The sequence below is a fragment of the Prunus dulcis genome, chromosome 2 (assembly GCF_902201215.1).
Source record: "Prunus dulcis chromosome 2, ALMONDv2, whole genome shotgun sequence".
Taxonomy (NCBI): Eukaryota; Viridiplantae; Streptophyta; class Magnoliopsida; order Rosales; family Rosaceae; genus Prunus; species Prunus dulcis.
The window spans coordinates 22,279,322-22,307,104 of record NC_047651.1 but is presented as its reverse complement, the minus strand read 5'-3'; the positions used below and the strand labels follow the sequence as shown (position 1 = coordinate 22,307,104).

Below are 27,783 nucleotides of genomic sequence, written 5' to 3'. Positions count from 1 at the left end.
TGAGCCTCAAAATAATGAAGCCCATTTAACATTTGGGCGGGCCCATGAAGTCCAACTAGCCCATTTACCTAGAATAACTAATAAATTATCAAATAATGCAAAATATTTCAAATTTGATTGTGAAGTACAAACTGTTCTCTTCTCAATTACTTCAATCTTACAAATTTATACACTGCCAGATACACGACGTATATATAAATCACAGAGAGAACTAAATGTATAACCATATACATACAAGCTCACAAACAAAATTTACACACAATGTAACACAGCAAAAGGCTTTACATTATCGTAGCGTTTTCTTCTCTGTTCTCTGCCATTACTCCAACGAAACTGGTTTCAAACAAATTCGAAGTGCATTAGAAGCTTTACGGATTTGTACTTATCTCCCTTAGGGCTATGTAAGGGTTTCACACAAATTCGAAGTGCATTAGAAGCTTTACGGATTTGTACTTGTCTCCCTTAAGGCTATGTAAGGGTTTCACACAAATTCGAAGTGCATTAGAAGCTTTACGGATTTGTACTTTTCTCCCTTACGGCTATGTAAGGGGACCGCTCGAATCCCTTTTCTTAGCTCCGACACCGGTAGGCACGTTTGACCTCCAAAGTCATCCTTTTCTGACATGTCATACTCGTGAACTTCAATACGAAGCACGGCGAGTTCTGGAACAGTTAATGGGAATTCAAATTCCTCATCCCAAGCTGGAATCCAGTCGTCCTCTAGGGTCTTTGTCTTCTTCATCACACTATCAGCAGCAACTCCAGCAATCCCTACCTGAATGTATAAATAAAATCATCACATTGTCAATTCCTTGGTATACATGATTCAGAAATTTTCAAAAACACTAGTATAACCATGAAGCATCCAGACAAAAGCCAAAAGACTGGGAATGGGGAGTGGTCAAAGATGTGGGTGAACAAACCCACGAGACAACAACAAGGTGCACAAACGATCAAGTTCCCAAGTATGACAACACAAATGAAGGCATCAGTGGGTTAGTTTGTATTGGCCTGGTGCCGTTGCTGGGTAGCGTGTTTTCTGTGGTTTAAGGCATCTTCTTTTGGCTGATTCTGCCATATTTTACTTTTTCTCAGGGTTCTTCCTTCTTCTTTTTTCTTTAATAATTCTAATTTACCCCAAAAGAAAAAACATAAACAAGGGCATTCATATCAAAAGTCAAATCAGAGAACAGGTAGCCACATGAATTAAAATGATGTTGTAGTCTTCAACTTACCCTTGCATAAAAATCAGGGGGCGAATATGCATCAAAGTGTGTGTGCTTGAAATCGTAATACCATCCTTCTCCCATATATACTTTTACCTTTTCAAGGGAAAATGAAAGAATAACCATTAGCTATGAGATAGAACAAAATGAAGAAATGAACATTATAGCGACAAGAAGCTTAAGAATTACTGACAAAAGTCTGAAACCTAGCAATAAAGCACTCACCTTCAAAGTTGTTTTAACTGGTAACTTATATTTAGGATCGAAGACCTCATTATGTGGACCAGTCTTCAACAGAAAATCCGGTTTTTTCACATAGCCGCACCCACCATTGGCTCTAAACATTCCTTGCATCACCCACAGTGATCTTCCATATCCCTGTCACAAGGATACCCATTCAAAGCAATTGCAAGAGGTAAACTTCTGGGGAAAAAAAAAATTTCTTGCAAAACCAGAGTGATCTTGCACTGATTCTAAAACCAACACTAGGACCAACAAAACACACCAAAATAGCATAAGCCTAAGTGCCACATATTACTCTTAAAGTCATAATGCTACTCCTCAGAACTTGACCTGATTGACGGTTATTGACACAAGTTCACTCCAAAAGGAGAATTAAAAAACAATATTAATTATATAGCAGAATGGAAAATTAATAAGCACTACCAATATGGAAAACTGGACTTTTAAAATGAATAAAAAATCATTACCTGCATATTAAATGCAACCATTTGGGCCCCATGAGACCACCCAATCATTGGGTTGTAGTTTGATGAGTCAACGCGTATGCCCTTTGGATACACCCTCAGAATATTCCTCTGGGTAAATCTATATGAAACCAATCATCAGAATGGAAATTTGATCTAGTATTGGATAAAAGCTTGTGATATCAAAAGGTTTTTGTTTCTTTCTTTAGCTAGAGTACAGACAGAGCGAATTTTCTTTTTTTTGGGGATGTCTGAGTGATGGTTGTTTTAGGGATGAGGATTCTGTCTTCAGTTTCTAGTTCACAGCTATGTTTGTCTACACACAATTACTAAACAAATTGAATTAGTGCTAATTTATCTAAAGGTTTAAGTAAATAGGTTGGGATAAGGTTAACTAGTACTTAACGATACTTGAAATAACACGACACAATTTTCGCCCTAGTGCTACATTTGTATTGTAGTAAAAAATAGCGGTATGTAATTGCAATGCCATATATGGGAAGAAATTTCAGAGATCCCTTTACTAGTTCACAAAAGATTTGGATCAAATACCTGACAATTTCCTTTGCGTAAACTTCTGATGCCTTTTCAAGCTGTTGCTCACTTAAGCTAAGACGCCGCACTTTATCAGGATCTACTTTGAGACACTCCACCAATCCACCTTTGGGTTTCCCAGCATGAATGGCAATTAAACGCTTATATTCAGGTGCTACATGTTGTGGGGACTTATCATTATCTTCCTCACCGTTGCTATCGTTGTCATCCAATTCATCCTGCTAAAAAAACAACTGAAGTAAAACAAAAAACAAAAATTGGCACACCGAATCAGCAAAGCAGCAAGTTACGCAAAAAATCACCACACCTTGTCATCTGCCACAATTGCACCTTTGAGATCCGGGACTTCTTGACCCCAAGCTTCCTCATCAACTTGGGTTTTTCCGCTCTTGGGATCATTTTCACTTTTCACAGCATCTTTTGCCTCGAGATATTCCTGAGGTGGTTTGGTCGATATAATAATCCTTTTCTTTAGTGATTCTGGGGATGGAAATTCTTTCAGGCACTCTGAGCCAGGTGAAAACAGTATGTCTCCAAATGTTTGAGTGACCAACTAAAAATTGGTGACAACACAGTAAATATCAGAACATGAGAGCTTAAAATCCTAATAAGGAAATCACAAATACCCACCTGAGCGACTTTAGCTTGAAGATCAGGGGTAAGATGGTCTTCTAAAGTTATTACAACAGGGTATTCAGATGCAACAAAGGCATGTTCCTTAATAGACTTCAAACACTTGATAAGTTGCACTGGTGCAGTCAATGTCCTATAACAAACCCAGTTTCTTCTCAATTTGGTACCAACAAGAAAACATACCTATACTATACAAGGCACTATTACATTACCATTTTTAACAAATTTGTCCAAATGGATACCAACATTACAGCAAAAGATTGCAAATTTCATAAGCATACATACCCTCCATGAAGTACATCCACATCATCCTTTGTGGAATTAGGCCAAATATCCAACTCAATCACCCTCACTCCTCTATGAAGCGCTTGTATGATAGGAACATCACTGCAGTCACTGCTCAGCTGGTTCCCAGTCAGATATGAATTGTGCCCTGTGTATATGAAATAATGCGACAGAGGCGCGCTCATATCATGATGAACCTAATCACAAATGAAACAAACAAAAACAAAAACTAAAAATTCATAACGAAAACAAAACAAAATGAATTAAATTGAGAAGAAGAACAAGAACAAAAAAATTTGATAAAAAATGAAAGATGAAAAATGTAAGGAGAGGTACCCCAATGGAGGGCGAGAGAGGGGGGTTGAGGTCGCCGAAGAGGTACTTGAAGAAGGCTTCGAGATTGAGAACCTTGCGGTGGAAGATGTTGAGGTGCTTGAGCTCGCGGAGGCAATGGTCAATGGTAGCCTGAGCTTCCTCCTTGGTGGCCTTCTCTTCTTTCTGGACTTCGGTCAAGAACCTATGGAGGTGATCGACGGTCATGGCGCCATTCTCCGAGTACTGATCGAATAAGGCCTTGATCTCCGGTGGTGCTTCCGATATGGCGAGCTTGAACCGTCGCCGGAAGCAGAAACACACACTATAGGTCTGTTTGGACATGGGGATCGGCTCGTTCGGGATCGGAATCCGGAAGCGGAGGATTTGGGGATGCGTCGGTCTGTCCTGTCCTGTCCGGTGTTTGATTGGTTGTGGGAAGGAGAAATTGGGTGGGAGAGTGTAGTAATTCCAGAACAGTGGTGGGGAATGGAGTGGGGCCCAGACCCCAGACAGTCGAGTTAACTTTTACTTTACACCTGGCTGATGATAATTGTTATTAATCTATATATATAAAGCAAAAGGCAGAGAATGGTGAAACATTCAAAATACCAGAAAATGCCCTTAGTTAATGCAAACATTACAAATTGAAATTATTAATTAAATGAGGATAATATGGTAAATTCAAAATTTTTCGTATTAAAAAAATTAAAAAGAAAAGAAAATTCAGATAATGGATCCTATTTTTATGAAACACAACTATCCATTATCTTTTTTAATTCTAAAATAATATTTTTTTTTATTTTAAAAAGCCTCTTACAGGCGCGGAAGCGCGTGCAGAAAGGCTAGTTATGATTAACGAGATAAGGTGTAGCTTTGCCATATTCAGCTTCAAATAAAATGGATAAACTTAGCATATTTTTTTACCCCAAAAAAAAAAAAAACTTAGCATATTTTATGATTGACAAGTCTCTTGGGGCTGCACCTATATTTGTTTTTCCTTATTCTGCCTTTGAGAAGGACATGCTCAATTTCCCTATTTAGAAATTTCTATAAACATTCTCATTAAAAAAAAAAAGTCTGTAAATTTTTTTATTTTTGTGTTTCATTTCATAGAAAACTTAATTGATTAAAAACATTTATTCTTAACTTAGTCAATGTAGAAAGAATATTGCATAATTTTCAATTAATTACTATAATACAGAGCATTTAGAGTATCTCCAACAGTCTCTTCAATAACTTTGGAATTTTAAAATATGTGAGCCATATCCGAAAAACTTTCTCTAACAACTTCTTCAACCTCAGTCATTAAAGCTGCAACATCTCTCTCTCTCTTCAAGCCTGGTAAGTTGACTTTGGCTTTTTAAACATTTAATTTAATTTTGGAAAAACAAAACCTACCTTGAAAATGTTAAAAACATGCAATTTTTTATTTTCATATAATAAATACATAGACAATTTTCACGTTTTTTTAATTTTTTTTCACTTTTTTTTTATAATATTGCATTAATTAAATTAAAAAATCTATTATGGCAAAAATTATTCAAGTAGCACATAAAGTTTTTCAAATTGCTACGTAAATTAACACCCTTTAATTTAAAAATTTTATTTACTACTGCTGTATGAGATGCACTTACTTTTTTTTTTTTTTGGTTGACCAATTGAATACTTTTTTATTTTATTTGGGATGATTGGATCAAGAAGCAATATAGATAAGATATTCCTTATTAGTTGGCAACGTGTTTGGTGAGGCTTGCAATGCTCAATTATTAATTAATGAAAAGATTAAATGGTAATAAATCAATTTCGAAGCTAAGGACAATACCCATTAATAGTGGTGGAGTAGTGGTACCATGCTTGACGGCCCCATCCCAGCTATCAAATAGGACCACGTCGGATCATTCACAAAGAAAATGACAACTACAAACATCTACATGGATGGATCTATTGTCTTTGACTTTTTGAATTTTGGGATGGAAATGCATTAACTTGGACGACCCCGCATAATTTATTTACATCTTCATGTTGGCATCTTTTCTTTTCCGATTCTTTTTCTTTTTTTTAGTGCTTTTTTCTTGATCATTTTGTTAAGGGTTAATATTCCTATATGGTGTTGTTATGCAGCAGTGCAGTGGGCATGTTGACGAGGACGTCGTCATTATCAATGGGGCAGAATGTCACAGATCGCACATAAGTGAGTACTATCGTGATTTCATAAGTTGGCAGTGTAGTGGGCACGTCGACGAGGACGTCGACACTATTAATGGGGGAGAATGTCACTGGTCTCACATAAGCAAGTGCTACCGTGACTTCGTTGAGACATCTATGTGCTTATGAGGTAGTTTAAGTGTGGAAGGGTGAGAGCTTAAGAGCTAGAATGGTTGGTGTTGGTCGGGTTGCACTTGTGAAAGGTATTTTGGATATTTCAGAAGGTTACAGGAGGAACCTGAGGAAGCTAAGAATACCGGAACGTTCGTGATGTTGAGACGCAGGCAACGCAATTGACAGTTCGCCATTCGGAGTTCGTATGAAGGAGTTATGCCCAATTATAACTCCTCGTGCGTAAGTGATGTTTCCTTCTAGCAGAAGGCTAAATGCATAAAATACTATATATGGGGTGACATGGTTTCATGCTCTCCACCACTCCTGGTGCTTACACCCTTGTAGCACTAAGTGAGCATCCTTATGACATTGGAGGTAGTCATAAGGGCGGACATAAAATTGTTGAAGGATAATCTGTCTTTGAAGGAAAAGAATTCAAGAGGATAGTACGAACACACAGGGCCGTTCGTATTGCACATCGTTGTGAAGAGTGAGGTCAATGTATGGCATTTGCTATGCCGTCGGCTAGCGAGGCATTTGACAATACTCAATGAATTTGGCTTGGGTTCGGCCTTGTCTAATGTGGAAGGAAGCTATTTGGATGCCGATACGCATGGGTTGCGACCCCATGCAATGCATAGATGATTATGTGGGACATTCGGAATACATATGTTGCCAAGGCTTGGGTGACATGCAAGTATGACAGCTTGCGTGTATAGCTTGAGGATATGGGCTCCCTTGATTGCTAACGGAATGACTGACAGAAGTGTGGGTAAACCGATAGTATGTCAGATCGCTATGTCTTGACTTGGACATGAGCAAGCCACGAGTTAAGCATGCGACGTGGTCGATGCAGTTAACGTGTCTTATGTAATGCTTGATGTATGGGCGTCGAGAGTTCGTTGCTGGATGCAGAGTGATTATGTTGTCCCAAGAAAATGTGACTCGTTGTCTAGCTATGGGGCATGGCGCCTATAGGAGATAACACTTGATGGTGAACTTCTCGCGGAGTTGTGAGAGTCATCAGTATCATGAAAAGAAGTGGGAGAAGGCTGACTGAGATTCCAAAGGATCCTGGGCCGCACGCGTGTGCTTTGAGTGCCGGAATGTGTGTTTCGCTTTCGCCTCGCCGCTCGCTCATCCTGTGACAAGTGTCTTTGTTTCTGTGTTTTTTTTTTTTTTTTTCAGTCTAATAATTCTCAAAAACTCAATAGGAGTTCGTTGATGATTGTATTTAGTGTTCGACTTTTCGATGCGGATTTGCTGTTACTGCCATTGCGCGGTGGATCTGTATTGTAGATCTGAGTAAAGGTGCTTCTTGTCTGCCAAATTGGATTTTTTAGGTTTTTCTGGCATGCGTAATTCTATCCAGATCAAACAAATTTATTTTTGTGTTTGGTCACTGGAGATGTTGTACTCATATTGCGGCTACTCTGTACTTTTCTCTGTGTTATCAATAAAATTACTATCGCTTTCAATTAAAAAAACAAAAACAAAAACAAAACAAAAAAAGTGACACCGATAATTCACATTTGCTTAGGTATTAAAGAATCTTAACTCGTAAGGAGCTTATATTTGAAGTGGTTAAAAACAGTTACTCATGCACCCGAAATCATGTGTTCGAATTCCTCCTCCCTATTATAGCTTGGATAAAAAATAAAAGATAAAAGATCTCAACTATGTAATAAGGGAAGATTAAAAGTTAATGTGTATTATAAAGGTGATCCCACTGGCAAAACTCATGAGTCATGACGAGTTAATGTCATGGCTTCAATACAAGGCAAAGCTAAAACATAATCAACACTCTCACTGATTAGTAATTACACATGGACCTGCATACAGCTGATGTTGTTGAAGCCACAACAAAATTTTTAACAGAGATGCAGGGGGGAAGTGCCTTTATCCTGAAGTATTAGGCAGTTCTAAGTTCACACAAACTGAAACCGCATTAGAAGCTTTACAGATTTGAATTTCTCTCCCTTTTTATCATAAAGGGGCACTGCCCTAATCCCGGGCTTTAGCTCGGAGACGGGCAAACAGTTTTGCCCGCCAAAGTCATCTTTCTCAGACCTGTCATACTCTCGAACTTCGATTCGAAGTATGGCAAGCTCTGGAATGGTTAGATGGAATGTAAACTCTTCATCCCAAACAGGTAACCATTCATCCTCAATTATCTTTGTTTTTTGCTTGCCACAATCAGCTGGCACTCCAACAATATAAACCTGCAATAAACCCCAACACAAGACTTTCAGTTAGCTTGGCACACACCAGTGGATTAGCTTCCAAGTTGAACATTCAAAGAAACATAAAATTAGCTTAATACAAAACAAAATTGATCTGACCTTTGTGTAAAAGTCTGGTGGGGAGAAGGAATCAAAGTGTGTTCGGCTAAAATCCAAGTGCCATCCAGTTCCCATGTATACTTTTACCTGTCAAATAACATCCATGTTCTGAGACCATTGCAAAACTGCCAAAAATGAACTTCACTTTTGAAGTTAAAGAAAATATGCTCACCTTCAATGTCTTTTTCACTGTCAAGGTCTTTTTGGGATCAAAAACCTCATCATTTGGACCCTTGTGCATCAAAAAGTCAGGCTTTTTTACATAACCACACCCTCCATTGGCTCTAAACATCCCATGCATCAACCAATTGTATTTATCATTTCCCTGTTAAAGAAATTTTTGACATGTTAGCAGGTTTCTATATATCTGTCAAAGATAGAATTATATTGGTTTAGAAAACAAATAATCCCTTTATTTGGACCTTGAAACCTTGAACTTGCAGCTAACCTCTGACCAAACAAAAAATACTTGAAACTAACCTGCATATTAAATGCAACCATTTGAGCTCCATGCATCCACCCAACATGTGGTTTGTAATTCGAGGAGGTGAATCGAGTTCCTTTCGGGTACACCCTTAGAATATTCTTACTTGTGAACCTAGAGAACATAGCACAACAGCAAGTTACAGAATCATTAAGCAGTAGAACAACACAGATATTGAAGGGATGAGTTAACTTTGTGCAGGTACTACCTTAGGACATCAGTTCCGTGATCCTCAGCAGCCTTTTCAAGTTTTTGTTCGCTCAAACTAAGACGTCGAACTTTATCACCAACAGCAAGAGCATCCTTCAATTCACCCGAAGGTTTTCCAGCATGAATTGTTATAAGACGTTTGTACTCAGGTGCTGATTGTTGGAATGATTTGGCTTCAGCTGCATTGGCCTTGTCAATAGCTGGCTCATCATCACTCCCACTCTGTTGCCAGTAAAAGAAGTCATGTGAAGAAGCCAACCCAGAAACCAAATTGGGAGATAAACTAATTGCATTTGCATTTCTCAGCTCACCTTTTCATCTTCTTCAGATGAATCCTTTGATCCACTGCCTTCTTTTGGTGGTTTTGTTGAGATAATAATTCGATTTTTTAAAGACTCAGGTGATGGGAACTCTACCATCTGGTCTTCTGCCTCCGGATAATACAGCGTGTCTCCAAATGTTTGGATAACCATCTACATTGTGCAAAATCATAAATTCAAGGTCACAAAGAAGAAGACGCAAAATTTAACTAAAATTGTAAACCTTTATAGACAAGATTTGAATAGACCATAAGTAAGAGATTATGCAAGAACTAATGGAAGCTAACCTCTGCAACTTTAGCCTGAAGCTTGGGAGTAAGGTGGTCTTCGAAAGTTATAACGACGGGGTATGGAGATTTAACAAAAGCATGCTCTTTTATGGACTTCAAGCATTTGACCAATGTCACAGGAGTGGTCAAGGTCCTGCAGTGCACAGAATTCATTTAACTTCGTTTCAATTTGTTTAACCAGAACACCAAGTAAAATGAGATGGATTTTGTAATGAGCTGAGCTAGTGGTTAAGTATAAGTACCTTCCATGAAGAACTTGAACATCATCTTTGGCAGAATTTGGCCACAAATCAAGTTCAATAACTTTGACACCTTTTTCCAATGCCTTGATGATTGGGACATCACTACAGTCACTACTAAGTTGATTCCCAGTAAGGTAGGAATTGTGCCCTGTGTATATGAAGTAATGTGATATTGGAGCAGTCATGTCATGGTGTATCTGCAATCACATATACATATTTGTCAACAACAAACCTAATATAATGCTAATGTGGCGGTCCCTCTATCAAACATAAGTTCTTAAAATATATAAACCTTATAACAAACGCGGCTGCCAAATGTTTTCTTACCATACTTATGTTATTAGACTACTCTGCTCCAAAAACAACATTTTTTATCGTGTTTTTGGAGTGGCAACATCAAAACAAAATAAAAATGGGTGTGAGTTTGTGTCTACCTGTTTTTTCATGGGTTCTTCTAGAAACAGGAAATTGAAGAAATCCTCAAGGGTGAGGCCCCGCACGTGTTGCTGGTGGTGGTGGGCGGCCTCGCCCGGGTGGAGCCGCGAGAACTCCTGGAGGATGCCGTGGGCGTCGGAGAGGGTGACGGCGTCGGCCGGCTCGCCCTGGTGCTCCACCAGAAAGCTCCGAAACTGATCCACGGACATGAGGTCCCCATCCTGCGCGAACTTGGAGAAGATTGCCTTGACGTCGGGCGGTGGGCCCCCCTCGCTCGCCTTGAACTTCCTGTTGAAGCACTTGAACATCTTGTAGTTGTAGCTGCTATCCCCCATTGCCTTCTCAATCCGTTTGCTCTGCTTTCGATTTCGATTCGATCTTCTTCTCGGTTTCTTTTTGTAGCGTTTTTTCAAGTGCTGGGTCGTTGGATCTTCTCGGGATTGGATTGGATGAGAATATAAGAGAAACAGGAGAGTAACAGAGACAATGAAACGATGAAGGAAGAGGGAGAGAGGGAGAGAGGGAGAGAGGGAGTGCCTAGAATTCAGGTCGATCGTTGGACGTTAACAACCCAATCAACTGCTCCAAACTCCAAAAACTTCTTCCGTTTCAAATTATTATACTATTTTATTTTTAAGTTTATAGGGGAGAGAGCCCATTTCAATTTACGTGTCCAAGAAATAAAAAGACAAAAGAATTACGACTTAACGAGGTTGTTTGTCTTCTTTCCAGGTTCCTTCAATGACTTTGCTTTTTCAGTCACATTATTTTGCACTCTTCTTCTAACAACATTTTTATTTACACGTTGGTTGGTCATGATGAATAAATTCGATCCTATTCGGAATATGCAAAGTCATACAATAAGATTGATACAAGACACATCTGCCTGCAGCTGCCAAGACTTTTGGATCAACGAAGAGGCAATGAAAAAGTTCGATAATGACAAAACTCGGTCTTAAATCCACTTGGCATAATCGGAAGCATGTCCCAGTCCTACGTGCAAAACAAGGAAATACGACAACTTATCTGTCCACTGTACTGAATAGTTAACATTTCACCCGCCAATAGTTTAGGGCAATCTAAGTAATAATTAGGGTTATTTTATTTTCGCCTAATACAGTTCTAATTGAAAGGATAATTTTTTTTATTTTTTTATAAAATGATGTTCTAAACTATTCTAATCGTTGTAAGTTTGAAGAGGATTGTAATTAGAAATTGAAATGTCGAAGTCTAGCAAAACGAAGAGACAAGGACCATTTATTTTGTACCCCAAAAAAGCTCAAACATAGACGAGTTACCATAGGCTTTGTTTACCGACCCAAAAAAAGAGAGGCTTGGTTTAGACGTCCGGACAAGGTTTGATATTTGGGCCCAGCTTTCAAACATACGTTAATCCAGTTGACAGGCCCACAGACACAGAGATACAGTCGCAGACTCACAAGCGCAGCGTGCAAGTCTACCAATGCAGTGAACCAGTGGACTTGGAAAGAGGAAGCAGAGAGAGATGACCACCAGAAGAAGGTTGGTTTCGGCAGCAGCTGTTTTGTGGGTTTTGCTGCTCTTCGGCACCTTATTTGTAGTTGTGGTAGAAACTCCAACGCTATTTGTTGTTATTTTTTGCAATCCTATTTTCTCTTCAAGATACATATTCTCTAAGTTCTTTTACGATTGTCTTGGGATTTGATTTCAGACTCGATTTGGCGACGATGGGGCTCTGCACGAGCCAAAAATTGACAAAAGCGAGATCCTTGAGGTGGGGATTCTTGTTCTTAACAACCAGTTTTCTGTGGAAACCAATTTCCAGAGCTTATAATATTTGGTGTTTCCATGTTTGACAGGAAGAGGATTTGGAGCAAGTGACCCACAAAGTTTACTTCGATATCGAAATCAACGGAAAACCCATTGGTATGAATTCTTCGTCAGATGAAAACCCATTGTTAATTTCTCCCACTAACTTCTAAACTTCAATTCAAAGTTGAGAATTTTGTGCTTGTGGTAGATTACTTGGCAGAGGCAATGTTGTTTCCTTTATATTATTCATGTTCTATTTTGCTTCAGGTCGCATAGTCATGGGTCTCTTTGGAAAAACAGTTCCTAAAACCATAGGTGGGTACCCCAGTAAAGTGCAGACAATTTTCTTGTGTGTGTCCATTGAGATATATTACTATGAAAAGAGTTAATCAAAATTTTCTGTTTCAAATGCAGAGAATTTTCGAGCACTTTGCACGGGTAGCCAAGTAACTTTAGCTCCCTTACTGTGATCTTTGATTATTTGCATGGAAGCCACTGCATTTTTTGTTGTTGTTATTTTCAATTTTTAACGAGCCCTCGGGGTTTCAGGGGAAAAAGGAACTGGAATGAGTAGGAAGCCTCTTCACTACAAAGGAAGTGCATTTCATAGGATTATTCCCAGCTTTATGATACAGGGAGGCGATTTTACTCTTGGTGATGGACGAGGTGGAGAATCAATTTACGGCGATAGCTTTGCAGATGAGAACTTCAAACTACAGCACACTGGGCCAGGCAAGCTGAAGTCTTCCATATACCTAGATAGTTTCTTGCAAAATTTCTTCCAAAATGTAGACTTATTGGGCTTCAAGTTAAGCTAAAACTGCAAAATGTGCGAAGTGTATTCTTGCCTATCTGAATCTTAAACTCTCTGTCTGACAAGCAGGTATTTTGTCAATGGCAAATGCCGGGCCAGACACGAATGGATCTCAGTTCTTCATTACAACTGTCAAAACTAGCTGGTACGTTTCATTATTTCCATTTATGGGAATATATAATCCTAGAACTCGCAACTAGATTGATCGAGTCGTCTGATTACGAAGTAGGTTATGGTGCTGACAGGAATGCTTTAGCCTCCATCTTTGAATGGAAGGTTTCTAACTTGAAATCCTACATTTTGCTTTGCTTTTGATTTTAAGGTTGGATGGGAGGCATGTCGTATTCGGCAAGGTGCTTTCTGGAATGGATGTTGTGTACAAAGTTGAAGAAGTAGGAGGACAGAATGGGGTGCCTAAGAGTAAGGTTGTCATTACAGACAGCGGCGAACTTCCATTGTGACTTCTTGTACTAATGTTCTTTCATACAAATGATAAGCGGATTCTTCTTTCTTTGAAAAGTTATTCAACATAACATATGTATCTGTTCATGTTAGACAATACTGATGTGTATTTACTATCATTCAAAAAGAGTCTTTGATTCAGTTACTTGGCTAAGGGTGGCTCACTTCTTCAATTACATCCTTAAAACACCACCCCAAACAAGAACTTGGTTTCTTAACCTCTAACAATTTTTGTTTTTTCAGGTCTCAAACTCAGACAATTCAAATTAAACATTCTATCTTGACCTGCTGATTCTGAGCAGGTCTTTTAATATCACAAGTCCAAACCTATGGAATCTGTTGAACTATCAAGGAGGGCATGTTAGCAAGAAATACGAGCAAAAACAACACACTAATTGCATCATACAACAAACCAATCAATACAGCATATTATTGGTTCATTGATTTATTATTGGTAAGTAACAGACACAAACACACACTTTTGTTTTAATACAAATGACAGTCTGAACTAAATAATCAAATTTACGAGACATAGGTGCCCGTCCTAACCAATTGGCCTAACCCGCACCAAACGACTCAAACACTATTATTACAACACTGCAAAACCCTAGCTGCTTGCGACTATTGAATTCAACTCAAACTCCAAAATGATGATGGGGTTGGAGTACATTCTACTGAAAAACGACACTAGTTTGTGGGCTTGGCGTTGGCGTTGTCATTGCGGTGGTGAAAGAAGGTGGAGAAATTAGAGGAGAGGTCGGAGTAAAGCGAAACGACCTTGGAGATGTTGCCGTTGATCTCTTGGATAAGACCCACGTTCTTGACCATGTTGTCGGCGACTCGAGAGCGGTGGTTGTCGTTCACCTGCTGGATCAGGGCTCGGTTCCGATCCAGTACGGCCTGTACCTCGCGGAACCTGCGGTTAAACTGGTCCCACACCTCCGCATCCTCGGCTTCCTCTTCTTCGTCGACTGAGGGTGAGCCCGAAACGCTGCGTTTAGTTGGGGTTTCGTGGTGGTTGAAGTCCATGCCCGATTCCGCTCCGGAGGAGGAATCCCGGGTGGTCATGAGCATGGAAAACGTGCGCTATTGGTCGGGTCGGACAAGGAAACAAATATCTAGCAATCAAAAATACATCACCAGGGACCGCAAAATAAATTTCATACTCTTTGTTTGCCTTAAAGATAAAATGATAAATGAATAGGTGCGTGCCAGACTAGTAATGCTAAGTGCAAATAATTATATAATGACGTTTAATTAAAATTACAATGATCTCATTAACTTTCAGCAAAATTACCAACTAGCTTTTCCAATGTAGGTAAAATTACATATTGGGACAATGATTCAGAAAGGATGGATCAGATGAGAGGTAGAGTAGAGGGTACAGTACAACTAGTCAGTTGGCTTCCTTCCTCTTCCTCCCAAGTACAGAAGCTCTCTCGAATCGGGGGCCGCCTATCCGCCACTTCTTAAAGGCCGCCATTGACGACTGAGCTGCCTCATACACTAAAAACAATTGTGTAACCATTTTGGGTCAACATTCATATAGAAGAAGTTTGTGAGACAGTGATGAAAGATATGATAAAACATGCAGGGTGATATAAATCTTACGATTAGTTTCTTCTTTTGTTAAGTACGACAGCAATTTTGAATGTGCTGTAAATGCTGCGTTATGTGCCTTTGCCAGGATTTTCTGATACCTGGTCCTAAATGCAGATAATAGGAATGATCCCATGTCCCTATCACCAACCCTATCCATCCAAATGATTAAAACAAAATAAAGAAAAAACTAGTTAGAATCAGTTTGTCTGGCCACAAATAGTACATGTGAACAGCACAGATTGTTGAGTGTCCAATTTACCACCCAAAAACAAGAACAGAAAATAAATCATCCAGTTGTATTTCCTTGGATTCAGACAAGAAGCATCAGTCAACACTAAATGCCCTCCTACCAGATCATAAACCACACTAGGCCAAGTCTACAAAGTGAAGGTCCAAATGTTAAACCAAGAGTGCCAAGCCAACCCATAAATGTCCAATTCTCAACGTTATACATCTTGGTTTTCCTTTTTCTATTTTCGCTTTTAGCGTTTTTCTCATTTACTTTCGTGTGTCAGATATACACATTAATCTATTGTATAGACCTGGCTTTCATAGGAGAAACTCAGGGTTTTATATCCCTTGACCAGAATTTTCAATAGCATGAACATATGATGTTGGAGAAATTGAACTACTTTAGGGATAGTTTTCATTTTCAAATTGACAAAGAACAAGATCATGACAATTCACAGTGAAAACAGTTCATCCAGAATGGGAGTCTTGTCATATACCATTTTCTCAACCCTCTACCACACTAGGGTTCATTTATATGAAATATCCACCTATTAAAAGATAATTCAAAGAAAGCATAAAAAGAACACACTGATGATGTTATGTATACAAGAAATGGGTAGGAGAGAGACTCACAGCGGTGCTATCTTGCATCCAAATTCATAGAAGTATAGACATCGAGATCTTAAATCCACAGATGCACCATCAGCCCCAAGTTCCAGTTTTGTTCTGACAAAAGAAGAAATCTACAAGGGTTAAATATGTAATACCAATCACTAATTTTGAACTTTGAACTTGAATCACATAAGTCACTCTTCATGTCTTCCCCAAAATCTAATACATGCCTGGGGGCTGGCAACAACTATGTTTGATCAATACCAACTAATAAATTCAATGATATGACAATTAAAACATAATATAACGCATAGAAGAAATGTCTGGATATCAGATTTCAAAGACGAAAATAATTGAAAACCAATTACCACTTGCCAGAATGAATCTCCCTGCAACTCAGCCCTAAAAAATGGCCATAAATTATTTTGAAATAAACCTATACAGATCATTACCTTTGATTGAAACATGCAGGAACCTTCATCTTTGCTACTTTTCTGAGGTGTAACTCATGAGCAAGCCAGTAAGGCAGCTCTACCTTTGAACCGGGTTCAACCTGAAATACAGGCCCAAGAAGATATAAGAAAATATCTCCTTTGAACAAAAGCCATTCACTGCAAATCCACTCTGGTCACTTACACAATGGGTTTCAGCACTAGGATCAATATCAACCCCATTTACTGCTTGCTGGAAAACAACTGGGACACGCTGCTTGGAAACAGCAAACATGTTTAGAACACAAAATTAAAATGACCAAGTAAATAAAGCAAATGGAGTTTAGATTTGAAGGATACAAAGAGACGGGAATTAACCTGTTCCTCCACAAGAATATCATCAATGTCATAGTAACTTGCCATTTTCAGAAAAGATCCCACTCGCCGTACAATGCTCCCTGCCTTCTCCAGGACAGACTCCTGCAGCAACGGATCCATGAGCCAGCAAAACCCAAAATGACACATAGAATGTAAGGCTAAAATTTTGACATTCTAGTTTAATAAAAGGTATTTAAAGCGGTCTAAATTGCTTAGGATTTCCCATATTTATGTGACAGTGTTGCATTTGAAAAAATTTCGGTTTGCGATGTGTAATTGGATTCTACAGACATATCGAACCAACGGATTCAAGATTTCTTGTTTATGCCAATTCAAAATGAAGGGATACCAAATATCAACAAGTTATGAACTCTATGAAGCATTTTGACAAACAAGTTGCAGGCAAGAAACAGACCTTATTGATTTCATAGAAGAAGCATATATAATTATTTTCTTTCTTTCTCTGGCCGAGTATAGGGTAAAGACTACTCAGAAAAAGAGATAAAACCCACAAATACCCAATTAGTAAAACATACATATCCAACTAATCCTAGCTTTAAAAGCAAGAATCAGATCAAGCGGACCATGAATCTACAGCATCACATAGCTAGCAAAAATATGGAACTAAAATTCTCTAAAATTCAATCTGAAATGACGCTTGAAATTAATTATATCGAAGTTCAGAATTACCTGAGTTCTTGTTTCCCTTTTTTATTTTTTTGGGGGTGAAATCTGTGGCCGACGAGAGAGATTTAACTAAAACGGAGGGAAGACGATCCAAAAAATGAAATGAAATGAAAAGGAGGGAAACTCAAAAATATATACATTTTTTTAAATTTTGAAAGAGTAAAGCCGAGCGCTATACTGTAGTTTTTATTTTTTTTATTTTAAATAGTACGACCGAGCGGCTAAACGTTTTTTAATTTGTTTATATTTTTATTTTTAAAGCGTATAGCCGTGCGGCTATACGTTTAAAATATTCTTTAAAGCGGCTTATTCAGGTCATATCAAAAAACAAGGCTGATGAAGATCAAGCTAGTTCTGTTGAAGCAAGCTCAGTCTGCTCAAGAGGAGGCTTAGGACTGGAAACAAAAGCTGCAGTTGTCCAAGAACGTTCAAGTATGGAAAAACAAAAGAGAGAAGATGCTTTGAGGGAAGAATTCGCTCTCTCTCTCTCTCTCTCTCTCTCTCTGGGGACAGTGGATGCTAGTTGACTTGTTGAGAGTGATCTAATTGTATTGTTCTGATTTACTCTTGCAATTGTTAGTTGTTGTGAGTTGGCTTATGTTAAAAATATGCAGAAAACTCATCAACACCCACCAGCTTAGTTCTGGCTTGGCTTTATGTCTCCTCCATATTAAGAACAGAAATAATTCCGTTCTACTCTTATTATCACAAGTGCTTTCATGCATTAGGCCAATGCCAGTCAAGAATCAGATGATTCATATGACATTTAAGGGCTGGTAAGGACAAATTAATATCAAATGATTGTTAAGTAAAATTTAAAAATAATTTTTTTGTTTTTATTTTATTAATTTTTCTTCATCTTTCATGCCGTCTTTCATGCCGCGCAGCTATACTATTTTTAAAGATAAAAAGATGGACCCTACCCACTTGGCGCCACGTGTCAAACATGATTTTTTTTCCCTAAAAATTGCAGTATAGCCGGTCGGCTATACTATTTAATAAATACAAAGATTAAAAAAATAAAAAATAAAAACTGGGTATCGCCGCGCGGCTATACTATTTTTAAAGATAAAAGATGGACCCCACCCACTTGGCGCCGCGTGTCATCACAAGGTCCATTTGGGGGAAAAAAAGGAAGTATAGCCGTGCGGCTGTACTAGTCCTAAAAAAGGAAAAGACCCTCCCTCTTTTTGCGCCACGTGTCAAACACTATCTTTTATAAAAATCGAAGTATGGCCGAACGGCTATACTATTTAATAAATACAAAGGTTAAATAAATAAATAAAAAATCGAAAAGGACCATCCTAATTGCATTAGTTTGTACCTTAGAAATATTAATTTACTAGTTTCAACATATCCAAAGTAGATATTAATCTTCTATTATATGATATTTTCATTTAATTTTTATAACATATGTTATTCTTATTCCATAACATGTGAGAATTATTTGTATAACACGGGAATTTTGTGTGTCTTGTTGAAATTTTTGTAAAAACTACGTGTATAAAACATTAGAAATTGTATGTACAAGTACAATACGACTATTGTATGTTTGCTTTTCAAAAAACGTGAGACGTGTATAGAACACGAATGTATTATTGAAAAATACGTACGTAACCCAATTTAATTAATAAAATCCCCTTTTACATTTTTAGGTAGTTATATGACGACATGTGCCAATTTTGCTTGATCTGTTTTAGATACCATGGTTCGATTGGAAGATTGATCAAAATATAATATTATATCAAAGATATAATATATATTAATTCAAAAATGTGTAAAAGAATTTTCTGGATATATATGTAAAAGAAGTATAGCCGCGCGGCTATACTATTTTTAAAGATAACAACAGAGGAACCCCACCCACGAGGCGCCACGTGTCATTAAAAGGTCCGTTAGAAAAAAAAAAGAAAAAAAAAAAAGGGAGTATAGCCACGCGGCTGCACTGTTCGGAAGAAAAGGACAAAGCCCTCCCTCTCTTAGCGCCACGTGTCAAACATTTCCCCCAAAAATCGTAGTATAGTCGCGCGGCTACGCGGCTATACTATTTAATAAATACAAAGATTAAAAGAAATAAAAAATGAAAACTAAAAACTGGGTATAGCCGCCCGGCTATACTATTTTTAAAGCTAAAATCAAAGGAACCCCACCCACTAGGCGCCACGTGTCATCACAAGGTCCATTTGGGAAACGAGGGAGTACAGCCGAGCGGCTCTACTATTTTGAAAAAAAGAACAGACCCTCAATCTTTTAGCGCCACATGTCAAACATTTTTTTATAAAAATCGAAGTATAGCCGCGCGGCTATACTATTTAAAAAATGCAAAAGTTTAAGAAATAAAAAATAAAAACTGAGGATAGACGAGCGGCTATACTATTTTTAAAGATAAAAACAGAGGAACCCACCCACTAGGCGCCACGTGTCATCACAAGGTCCATTTGGAAAAAATAAAAAAAGGGAGTATAGCCGCGCGGCTGTACTATTTTGGAAAAAAAAGAACAGACCCTCACTCTTTTTGCGCCACGTGTCAAACATTATTTTTTTATACAAATCGAAGTATAGCCGCACGGCTATAACTTTTTAAAAATGCAAAAGTTTAAGAAATAAAAAATAAAAACTGAGTATAGCCGAGCGGCTATACTATTTTTAAAGATAAAAACATTTGAACCCCACCCACGAGGCGCCACGTGTCATTAAAAGGTCCGTTTGAAAAAAAGGGAGTATAGCCGCACGGCTATACTATTTAATAAATACGAAGATTAAAGAAATAAAAAATTAAATTAAAAACTGGGTATAGCCGGGCGGCTATACTATTTTTAAAGCTAAAATCAGGGGAACCCCACCCACTAGGCGCCACGTGTCATCCCAAGGTCCATTTGGGAAAAAAGGGAGTACAGCCGTGCGGCTGTACTATTTTGAGAAAAAGAACAGACCCTCACTCTTTTAGCGCCACGTGTAAAACATTTTTTTTAAAAATCGAAGTCTAGCCACGCGGCTATACTATTTGAAAAATGCAACAGTTTAAGAAATAAAAAAATTAAAACTGAGTATAGCCGCGCGGCTATACTATTTTTAAAGATAAAAACAGAGGAACCCACCCACTTGGCGCCACGTGTCATCACAAAGTATGGCTATACTATTTAATAAATACAAGGGTTAAATAAATAAAAAATAAAAAATCGAAACGGACCATCCTAATTGCATTAGTTTGTATCTTAGAAATATTAATTTGCTAGTTTCAACATATCCAAAGTAGATATTAATCTTCCATTATATGATATTTTCATATAATTTTTATAACATACGTTATTCTTATTCCATAACATGTGAGAATTATTTGTATAACACGGGAATTTTGTGTGTCTTGTTGAAATTTTTGTAAAAACTACGTGTATAAAACATTCGAAATTGTATGTACAAGTACAATACGACTATTGTATATTTGCTTTTCAAAAAACGTGAGACGTGTATAGAACACGAATGTATTATTGAAAAATTCGTTCGTAACCCAATTTAATTAATAAAATCCCCTTTTACATTTTTAGGTAGTTATATGACGAATGTGCCAATTTTGCTTGATTTGTTTTAGATACCATGGTTCGATTGGAAGATTGATCAAAATATAATATTATATCAAAGATATAATATATATATTAATTCAAAAACGTGTAAAAGAATTTTTTGGATATATATGTAGAAATCGAAGTATAGCCGCACGGCTATACGATTTAATAAATACAAAGGTTAAAGAAATAAAAAATAAAAACTGATTATATCCGCGCGGCTATACTATTTTTAAAGATAAAAACAGTGGAACCCCACCCACGAGGCGCCACGTGTCATTAAAAGGTCCGTTTGAAAAAAAGGGAGTATAGCCGCCCGGATGTACTGTTTTGAAAAAAAAGAAAAGGTCATCCCTCTCTTAGCGCCACGTGTCAAACATTTTTCCCCTAAAAATCATAATATAGCCGGGCGGCTATACTATTTAATAAATACAAAGATTAAAGAAATAAAAAATGAAAACTAAAAACTGGGTATAGCCGCGCGGCTATACAATTTTTAAAGCTAAAATCAGGGGAACCCCACCCACAAGGAGCCACGTGTCATCACAAGGTCCATTTGGGAAAAAGGGAGTACAGCCGTGCGGCTGTACTATTTTGAAAAAAAGAACAGACCCTCAATCTTTTAGCGCCACGTGTCAAACTTTTTTAATAAAAATCGAAGTATAGCCGCCCGGCTATACTGTTTAAAAAATTCAAAAGTTTTAGAAATAAAAAATAAAAACTGAGTATAAAAAAAGTTCCATTTGGAAAAAAATATAAAAGGGGAGTATAGCCGTGCGGCGGTACTATTTTGAAAAAAATAACAAACCCTCACTCTTTTAGCGCCACGTGTCAAACATTATTTTTTATGAAAATCGACGGCTATACTATTTAAAAAATGCAAAAGTTAAAGAAATAAAAAATAAAAACTGAGTGTAGCCACTCGGCTATACGATTTTTAAAGATAAAAGCAGAGGAACCCCACAAACTAGGCGCCACGTGTCATCGCAAGGTCCATTTGAAAAAAATAAAATAAAAAAGGGAGTATAGCCGTGCGGCTGCACTGTTTTGTGAAAAAAGAAAAGGCCCTCCCTCTTTTAGCGCCAGGTGTCAAACATTATTTTTTTTAATCTAAAAATCGTAGTATAGCCACTCGGTTATACTATTTAATAAATACAAAGATTAAAGAAATAATAAATAAAAACTGAGTATAGCCGCGCGGCTATACTATTTTTAAGGATAAAAACAGAGGAACCCCACCCACCAGGCGCCACGTGTCATCACAAGGTCCATTTGGGAAAAAAAATTTAAAATGAAGTATAGCCGTACGGCTGTACTATTCCTAAAAAAGGAAAAGACCCTCCCTCTTTTAGCGCCACTTGTCAAACATTATCTTTTAGAAAAATCGTAGTTTGGCCGAAGAAGAAGAAGAAGAATGGCACTCAAAGGTTATTCTATGAGAGTGAGACTTGAGGAAGTTTGTGATCTTATTATTTCTATTTTATATTTTTCTTTTTTGAATATATCGGGAAAATTTTGAACTTCTGAACTCTTGTAACATTCGTACAATTTTTAACGCCATGGCCAATTAGTTACTGGTGTGTCAAGTAACAATAAAATTAGAATACAGTGTTTTTTCATGTAATCAAAACTCTGACCCAGCGAGTTTCTTATCAGTTTGATAATATCCAACATCCCCACCAGTATCACTGACGTAATGGTCACGTTTCATGCTTGTTATAAGTTAAGAACTCCTAATTAGTGAAGTGGGAGAGGCCCAGATTTCTTTGGCTCTCTGTAGTACTTCCCAAGCACAGGCTTAGCTGCCTCCATTTGAAAAGATTAATATGAACATGAACCATATCAAAATGTTCCAGCTAACTGGTGTTTAGGCATTCGTGGTACTCACTGCTTCTACTAAGTTTTAGTGTGGGATTGAAGGGAACAGGTGGTGTATGACATGGGTTCCAATGTCATGATGGATGTTGTTGATCAATCCGTAGTCTCGATGGAGGGTTGTCAATCCTCCTCTTAGATAATAACTCCATTCCTGTCACGTCCAAGGACATTAATGTGAGAATGAGAGAATGAAGACTTATTGGTAGAGATTTTCATTTTCTGCCAATTATGTAGAAGCGCAAGAAATAGAAAATACCAGCCATAAAGCTTACGCATTTGGCCCGGACCCATCACGAAAGACAGACCGACTAGCAGCGCAGCCATTGCTGACGAACAGGCAGTGGAGGTAATGATATTTTTCCTTTCATTTGGGACAAACAATTCGCTGTTTGGATCAAGATGAGAGCCACTCTTTCCTGGACTTCGACTCCACTGTGATTGAAAGAAATCAGCATCGTATACCCAATCAGAGAAGGAAATCCCCAAGCTCATTAATTATGTAAATAACTAAGAAGCCAGACAGAAGTCTCACCAGATAGAAAGGGTAAGCAAGCATAGGGAATGGCAAGGTGAACGTCAATGTCCGAGTAGCCTTATCCAAAGTCTTCTAAACTTTCTCAATTAACAGCATATCAGATGATGGATAGTACTAATTCAATGACTGAATGACTCAAAAGAGAGAACTAATATTTGTGCACGGAACAAAGAAAATATAAATTTAGATTATAATATTTAAATATTTTGAATATATTACAATAGTATAGCCGCGCGGCTATACCATTTAAATACAGCTATACTTTTTAAATACGTTCGAATATTTAAACAGTCTTACCATTCAGCTGTACTATTTAAAATTCAAAAGTGTATCATTTTTTGGAATTTTTGCTTTGTGCTATAAATTTTAATGTGACAATTTTGTCAGATTATTGTAGGGTTTAGCACTAAAATACCACTTTAACCCATTAGGCTACAGTTATTTCTTCAATTATTTTATTTATACAAGCGATATTGGGGAATATCCGATACGTCCCATTCTAATTTACAACTATTAGCCCATTGGGCTAGAGTTATTTCTTCAACTTTTAAAATATATTTAGCTATATTGTTTAAATATATCCGAATTCATGACAATCAAAATTTCTGAAGCATTAAAATCGTAAAACATATATATACTTCCTTCTTTATGTATTTGAGTGTGATTGATAGTAGTTGTGAGTTGTCTCTTTCCCTCTCCCATATATATTTCTCAGACTCTAAACCTAGAAGAAACTAGGGAGGAGAGTTAATGTTTTTGTTGGGGGTTAAAAAGAGTAAATACCAGCAAGACTCTTTTTAGGACATGGAAAATTAGATTCAAAACACATTCATTGAGTGGCCTACCACTTCGGAACACTAAAGTCAGAAACCAGCAAAAACAGGAAGAAAAAAATAATAATAATAATAAAAATCAAATTATTGAAATTACTATTCCCCAGTAGCACTGGTACCATTATCAATGTGTTAAACGATGGAGAAGCCCAAAGCTTACAAATGATGTCGTTTACTAAATTATAGCTAACATTGAGGCTACTAGAAACAATTGCGAAATAAAAATAATAAATAAAATTCATGGACCTTTCACAAAACTCTTTCATTAGTTTTAGTGTTCCATGCAACAATAGATACTTCTATCTTCTATTCAAGCACAGGTGGAACATTGACTCTCCGAACTAGTCCCACTCAATCTCCCTATAAAAAGTCCAGCTGGAGGGATTTAATGTTGTCTTTCCATCAGCAGCAACAAGATCATACGGTGAATCCTCTGCAAATTCTAATGGCATGGATTTCCAGTGTAAGCTTGGCTTCCAGTCAGCTTCCTTCAGTACCTTCAGTATCTCTTCCACCACTATTTTGCTCCCTTCAGCAGATAAATGAATCCCATCTCTGGAAAAGATAACCAAGATCGAGTTTCTTTATGCCGGGAAATAAGATACTAATTGAAACTACATGAAACATTAACTGATAGATTTAGTTCAGTATAGACGTCCATAATGACACCTTCAAAGAGATATCTTAACATCAGTCAATAGATTTCATCCCTACTTCACATTGCTTCAAATCCTATGCCTAAGATCATCTGAAAGTTACCCACAATGGATGGAGGAATGAAGCCTTCTCTCTGGAGAGAGGACATTAAACATTTTTTCCCTCAAATAGATGGATCAAATAATATTGTATGAGCTATTGACTGAAAAACAAACACTCTTCACAACTGAATCAAAGAAAGGTCACAAGTCTGCTTAAAAGGGTTTGATTATGTGCCAGATAGGCACACCTGTAGCCAGACGCCTGCGGTCTGCAGGTGTAATGGCAATCAAACATAAAGATTATGGCTAATTATCAGTATAAACATCACTCCAGGAATAAATTACCGCTTTAGTAAAACCCCACTAGCAACACAAGGTGTGTGAAGAAACAAATATATAAGGTACAAGAAAAAACTAAAGTATTAGGCAGAGCAATTGATAATTTAAAAGCTATATAATGCAAATGTCAAAGTTGAGCATATTAGCAAAAATGAGAGAGCAATATGGCCAAGTTAACTTACGTAAAACAAGCGTTCAACCAGTCATCTGTTTTCTGAAATGCAGTAAAAAGATCAACAACCTTGATATCCATTTCCTGGCACAGCTTTATACAAGCTTCCGAATACTGTTGGCATAACTCGTTTGTTCTTACTATCTCGCTGAAAATCCCGCTGTTTTCAAAGAGGAAAAACAAGAATTTCCAATGGGAATTGTGTCATAGACATATGCAAAGATAAACTGTAATTACAAGAGTGGCATCCGAGCACCTTGTACTTCCACGAATTATCGCCTCATTCACAGGAGGACAACTAAGAAAAATGGTGCGTGTTGAGGCTGAAAGGCTCTGCTTTCAAATATATATGTGTTAGAATGCATTAAATTATTCTCAGTTAGATATGCGAGCAGGATACTCTCATTTCAGGATAGCCCTACAGGAAACCTATTTGCAACAAAACCAGAATCGAATTATTGCAACTACATATGAAAACATGTGTTTTTCATTATTCTTGATAATGAATCAAATTCATCTTCAAAAGTTCAAGAGTCATCCCTTTCAGGAATCTATAGCTCTAACTAACGGAAACATTGAATTATTTTGATTGTGAGAAAAAGTACCTTGACATGACTTGCAATCTTTCTCATGTTGTCAATGTATTCAGGAAGTGGTACATGAGGGCCTAGGCCAGATGAATGAGGCCCCATAGAATCATTACCGCCAAAATATACAATCACCAAAGAAGGTTGCACAGCAGCATCCTAGAATAAGAACACAAATGCATCAGTCGAGTCAGAGCACGCTGTGTACATTATTAAAGCCTAAATAATTGACTAGAAAAGAATAGCCTAAACAAAGAAAAATCTAAGTTTGCAATCTTATAATACACAAAAGGATGCGACTTACTGTTGACCGAAAAACAAAACAAAAATGTCACCAGACAAAGAATCTAGTTTGCACATGTTAAGTTCTTATAAAACGTTACAATCAGAAGAAACATCACCAGACACCATAGATGCATAATACTTAATGTTGGTGAATTTATCTTTCGATCCAACACAACACAACCCATCTCGTGTTTCTCTTTGACAAAGATTTTATTTGTTTACCATTGTTCTCCAAAGATGCTAACATTACAATTATTGTGTGTGATATTCTAATGCTTCCAATAATTATATTATAAAGAAACTTGATCAAGCACATAGTGAAAAGAATATTATTTGTTGCTGATGAAAGCATAATACCTTGGGGAAAACTTGATCTAGGACCTCTACAGCTCGCCGGGAATTCCAACCAAAGTAACCACGCAACAATATGTCTGCCTGAAACAAATAAAAAACCCAACAAGATGGGATGAAACAATTAAAATTTAGAATGAGATTTTGAAAACCAAGTGAACCATTTCTAAGAAAGAGCCTTTAAAGATGAGAAATTTGATAGCTAGGTGTGAAGTTTGACAGGGAAAAATCGAAACTTGAAAGCAACATTAACGACCCAAGTGAGAAAAAACAGGGGTAGAGAGAGAGTGAGAGACAGAACTCGACGAGAGTAGATGTCAGAGAGAATGGCACCCCAACCGCCGTGGTCGTAGCTCATCTGGACTATGGAGGATCCGAACAGAACAAACAGAGGCCTCGCCGGTCCCACCATCTCTCTCAGTCTCCCTAAAAGCTAAGCGGTTGAATCACTGGACTGGGTGGAGAAGAATGTTAGGATGAACAGTACCACTACCACCTGCACCTCGGTGGGAGCTCCTAATTTTCTTTTCTTTTCTTTTCTTTTCGTTTGTAGTTATATATAAAAGGAGTGGCATTGCCACATTGCCATGATAATATGACGTACAGTTTTGGTATTATGGTTGGCCATTGACCAGAAACAAATTAAACATGATAAAATAAAATAATATTTTAATTCACAATTGGAGTTAAAAGTTAATATTCTTCCCTCACATTGCAAAAGGTAGGCAACTTTTCAAGCTTTCACTAATTTAACCGTCGAAGAATCATTGATAGGACTACATGAAATCACACCCTAAGCAATCAGCCAATGGAAATCCAGACAAAGCATTATTATTTTATTATTTTATAAAGCCAACACTTGAGATGTAGCCTCTTGCCATTCAACTTAAGTCAATTGGAAAATACTTCCTTCCTCATCATTTAAGTAAAAATTCCTATATTTCTGTTCATAGTAATATGACATGTATACATAAATTTTTTGTTTATAAATTATTTTTACATAATATATATGTCAAATTATTATTTACAGAAAGAGACAAACAATATCCTATATCAAATACCTTGTCCCTTGGAAAATAAATAAAGTTGGAGATAGAAAGGGCGTAGGTGTGTATGGAGAAGGTGAAAGCTAGTAAATACTAAATAGGTCACCAACTTCGCTGACCAACTA

The 27,783-nt window shown here is 37.4% G+C and overlaps 6 protein-coding genes and 1 pseudogene across 10 annotated transcripts; 1 reads left to right on the top strand and 6 right to left on the bottom strand.

Annotated features, from left to right (window-relative positions):
- Positions 1 to 93: 93 nt before the first annotated feature.
- Positions 94 to 4,164, bottom strand: LOC117617146 (phosphoinositide phospholipase C 2-like). Of its 4 annotated transcripts, none has more exons than XM_034346419.1 (10): positions 3,743 to 4,164; positions 3,407 to 3,603; positions 3,119 to 3,254; positions 2,796 to 3,041; positions 2,486 to 2,709; positions 1,937 to 2,054; positions 1,452 to 1,604; positions 1,236 to 1,322; positions 519 to 775; positions 94 to 447 (listed from the first exon to the last, which is right to left on the bottom strand). In XM_034346419.1, the coding sequence occupies exons 1-10, from the start codon at positions 4,061 to 4,063 to the stop codon at positions 411 to 413; spliced, it is 1,776 nt and encodes a 591-aa protein (XP_034202310.1). In that variant the 5' UTR covers positions 4,064 to 4,164; the 3' UTR covers positions 94 to 410. The 4 variants fall into 4 exon arrangements, with proteins under 4 accessions (XP_034202310.1, XP_034202309.1, XP_034202308.1 ...); XM_034346418.1 differs by having other exon boundaries at positions 94 to 410; positions 471 to 775; positions 3,743 to 4,063; XM_034346417.1 differs by having other exon boundaries at positions 94 to 775.
- Positions 4,165 to 7,834: 3,670 nt separating this feature from the next.
- LOC117619450 (phosphoinositide phospholipase C 6-like) lies at positions 7,835 to 11,028 on the bottom strand. Its single transcript, XM_034349412.1, has 9 exons — positions 10,363 to 11,028; positions 9,929 to 10,125; positions 9,684 to 9,819; positions 9,388 to 9,549; positions 9,075 to 9,298; positions 8,863 to 8,980; positions 8,555 to 8,707; positions 8,383 to 8,469; positions 7,835 to 8,262 (listed from the first exon to the last, which is right to left on the bottom strand). The coding sequence occupies exons 1-9, from the start codon at positions 10,696 to 10,698 to the stop codon at positions 7,969 to 7,971; spliced, it is 1,707 nt and encodes a 568-aa protein (XP_034205303.1). The 5' UTR covers positions 10,699 to 11,028; the 3' UTR covers positions 7,835 to 7,968.
- A 748-nt stretch (positions 11,029 to 11,776) lies between these two features.
- LOC117618609 (peptidyl-prolyl cis-trans isomerase CYP20-1-like) lies at positions 11,777 to 13,575 on the top strand. Of its 2 annotated transcripts, XM_034348252.1 has the most exons (8): positions 11,777 to 11,948; positions 12,054 to 12,116; positions 12,202 to 12,268; positions 12,422 to 12,469; positions 12,569 to 12,592; positions 12,704 to 12,886; positions 13,038 to 13,113; positions 13,291 to 13,575. In XM_034348252.1, the coding sequence occupies exons 1-8, from the start codon at positions 11,868 to 11,870 to the stop codon at positions 13,427 to 13,429; spliced, it is 681 nt and encodes a 226-aa protein (XP_034204143.1). In that variant the 5' UTR covers positions 11,777 to 11,867; the 3' UTR covers positions 13,430 to 13,575. The 2 variants fall into 2 exon arrangements, with proteins under 2 accessions (XP_034204143.1, XP_034204144.1); XM_034348253.1 differs by lacking the exons at positions 12,422 to 12,469; positions 12,569 to 12,592 and having other exon boundaries at positions 11,804 to 11,948.
- Positions 13,576 to 13,810: 235 nt separating this feature from the next.
- Positions 13,811 to 14,631, bottom strand: LOC117618612 (protein EARLY FLOWERING 4). The gene has a single exon (XM_034348255.1). The coding sequence runs from the start codon at positions 14,502 to 14,504 to the stop codon at positions 14,118 to 14,120; it is 387 nt and encodes a 128-aa protein (XP_034204146.1). The 5' UTR covers positions 14,505 to 14,631; the 3' UTR covers positions 13,811 to 14,117.
- Positions 14,632 to 14,650: 19 nt separating this feature from the next.
- Positions 14,651 to 17,462, bottom strand: LOC117618611 (DNA replication complex GINS protein PSF3-like). Its single transcript, XM_034348254.1, has 7 exons — positions 17,375 to 17,462; positions 16,685 to 16,786; positions 16,512 to 16,580; positions 16,328 to 16,428; positions 15,897 to 15,989; positions 15,042 to 15,181; positions 14,651 to 14,936 (listed from the first exon to the last, which is right to left on the bottom strand). The coding sequence occupies exons 2-7, from the start codon at positions 16,727 to 16,729 to the stop codon at positions 14,827 to 14,829; spliced, it is 558 nt and encodes a 185-aa protein (XP_034204145.1). The 5' UTR covers positions 16,730 to 16,786; positions 17,375 to 17,462; the 3' UTR covers positions 14,651 to 14,826.
- A 5,096-nt stretch (positions 17,463 to 22,558) lies between these two features.
- LOC117618388 lies at positions 22,559 to 23,443 on the bottom strand (annotated as a pseudogene).
- An 804-nt stretch (positions 23,444 to 24,247) lies between these two features.
- LOC117618578 (GDSL esterase/lipase CPRD49) lies at positions 24,248 to 27,175 on the bottom strand. Its single transcript, XM_034348215.1, has 6 exons — positions 26,914 to 27,175; positions 26,619 to 26,696; positions 25,995 to 26,135; positions 25,646 to 25,722; positions 25,400 to 25,549; positions 24,248 to 24,735 (listed from the first exon to the last, which is right to left on the bottom strand). Exons 1-6 carry the CDS (start codon positions 27,022 to 27,024, stop codon positions 24,522 to 24,524), a joined length of 771 nt encoding a protein of 256 aa, XP_034204106.1. The 5' UTR covers positions 27,025 to 27,175; the 3' UTR covers positions 24,248 to 24,521.
- Between the last annotated feature and the right edge of the window lie 608 nt (positions 27,176 to 27,783).

Bases quoted from the DNA above. Each gene is read 5' to 3' on its own strand.
- LOC117617146 (XM_034346417.1), bottom strand. From the start codon at position 4,063: ATGTCCAAACAGACCTATAGTGTGTGTTTCTGCTTCCGGCGACGGTTC. The intron at 1,605-1,936 runs GTAATGATTTTT...TCCTTGTGACAG, and splicing joins TGGTTGCATTTAATATGCAG to GGATATGGAAGATCACTGTG. The intron at 1,323-1,451 runs GTGAGTGCTTTA...TCCCTTGAAAAG, and splicing joins CAGTTAAAACAACTTTGAAG to GTAAAAGTATATATGGGAGA.
- LOC117619450 (XM_034349412.1), bottom strand. From the start codon at position 10,698: ATGGGGGATAGCAGCTACAACTACAAGATGTTCAAGTGCTTCAACAGG. The intron at 9,820-9,928 runs GTACTTATACTT...TGTGCACTGCAG, and splicing joins GTTCAAGTTCTTCATGGAAG to GACCTTGACCACTCCTGTGA. The intron at 8,708-8,862 runs GTTAGTTTCAAG...TTTCTTTAACAG, and splicing joins TGGTTGCATTTAATATGCAG to GGAAATGATAAATACAATTG.
- LOC117618609 (XM_034348252.1), top strand. From the start codon at position 11,868: ATGACCACCAGAAGAAGGTTGGTTTCGGCAGCAGCTGTTTTGTGGGTT. The intron at 12,117-12,201 runs GTGGGGATTCTT...CATGTTTGACAG, and splicing joins ACAAAAGCGAGATCCTTGAG to GAAGAGGATTTGGAGCAAGT. The intron at 13,114-13,290 runs GTACGTTTCATT...TTTGATTTTAAG, and splicing joins ACAACTGTCAAAACTAGCTG to GTTGGATGGGAGGCATGTCG.
- LOC117618612 (XM_034348255.1), bottom strand. From the start codon at position 14,504: ATGCTCATGACCACCCGGGATTCCTCCTCCGGAGCGGAATCGGGCATG.
- LOC117618611 (XM_034348254.1), bottom strand. From the start codon at position 16,729: ATGGCAAGTTACTATGACATTGATGATATTCTTGTGGAGGAACAG. The intron at 16,581-16,684 runs GTTAATTCCCGT...GTTTCCAAGCAG, and splicing joins ATATTCTTGTGGAGGAACAG to CGTGTCCCAGTTGTTTTCCA. The intron at 15,990-16,327 runs GTAATGATCTGT...TTCTTTTGTCAG, and splicing joins CCTGCATGTTTCAATCAAAG to AACAAAACTGGAACTTGGGG.
- LOC117618578 (XM_034348215.1), bottom strand. From the start codon at position 27,024: ATGGTGGGACCGGCGAGGCCTCTGTTTGTTCTGTTCGGATCCTCCATA. The intron at 25,550-25,645 runs GTGCTCGGATGC...CTTTGAAAACAG, and splicing joins ATAATTCGTGGAAGTACAAG to CGGGATTTTCAGCGAGATAG. The intron at 24,736-25,399 runs GTAAGTTAACTT...TATCTTTTCCAG, and splicing joins TGGTTGAACGCTTGTTTTAC to AGATGGGATTCATTTATCTG.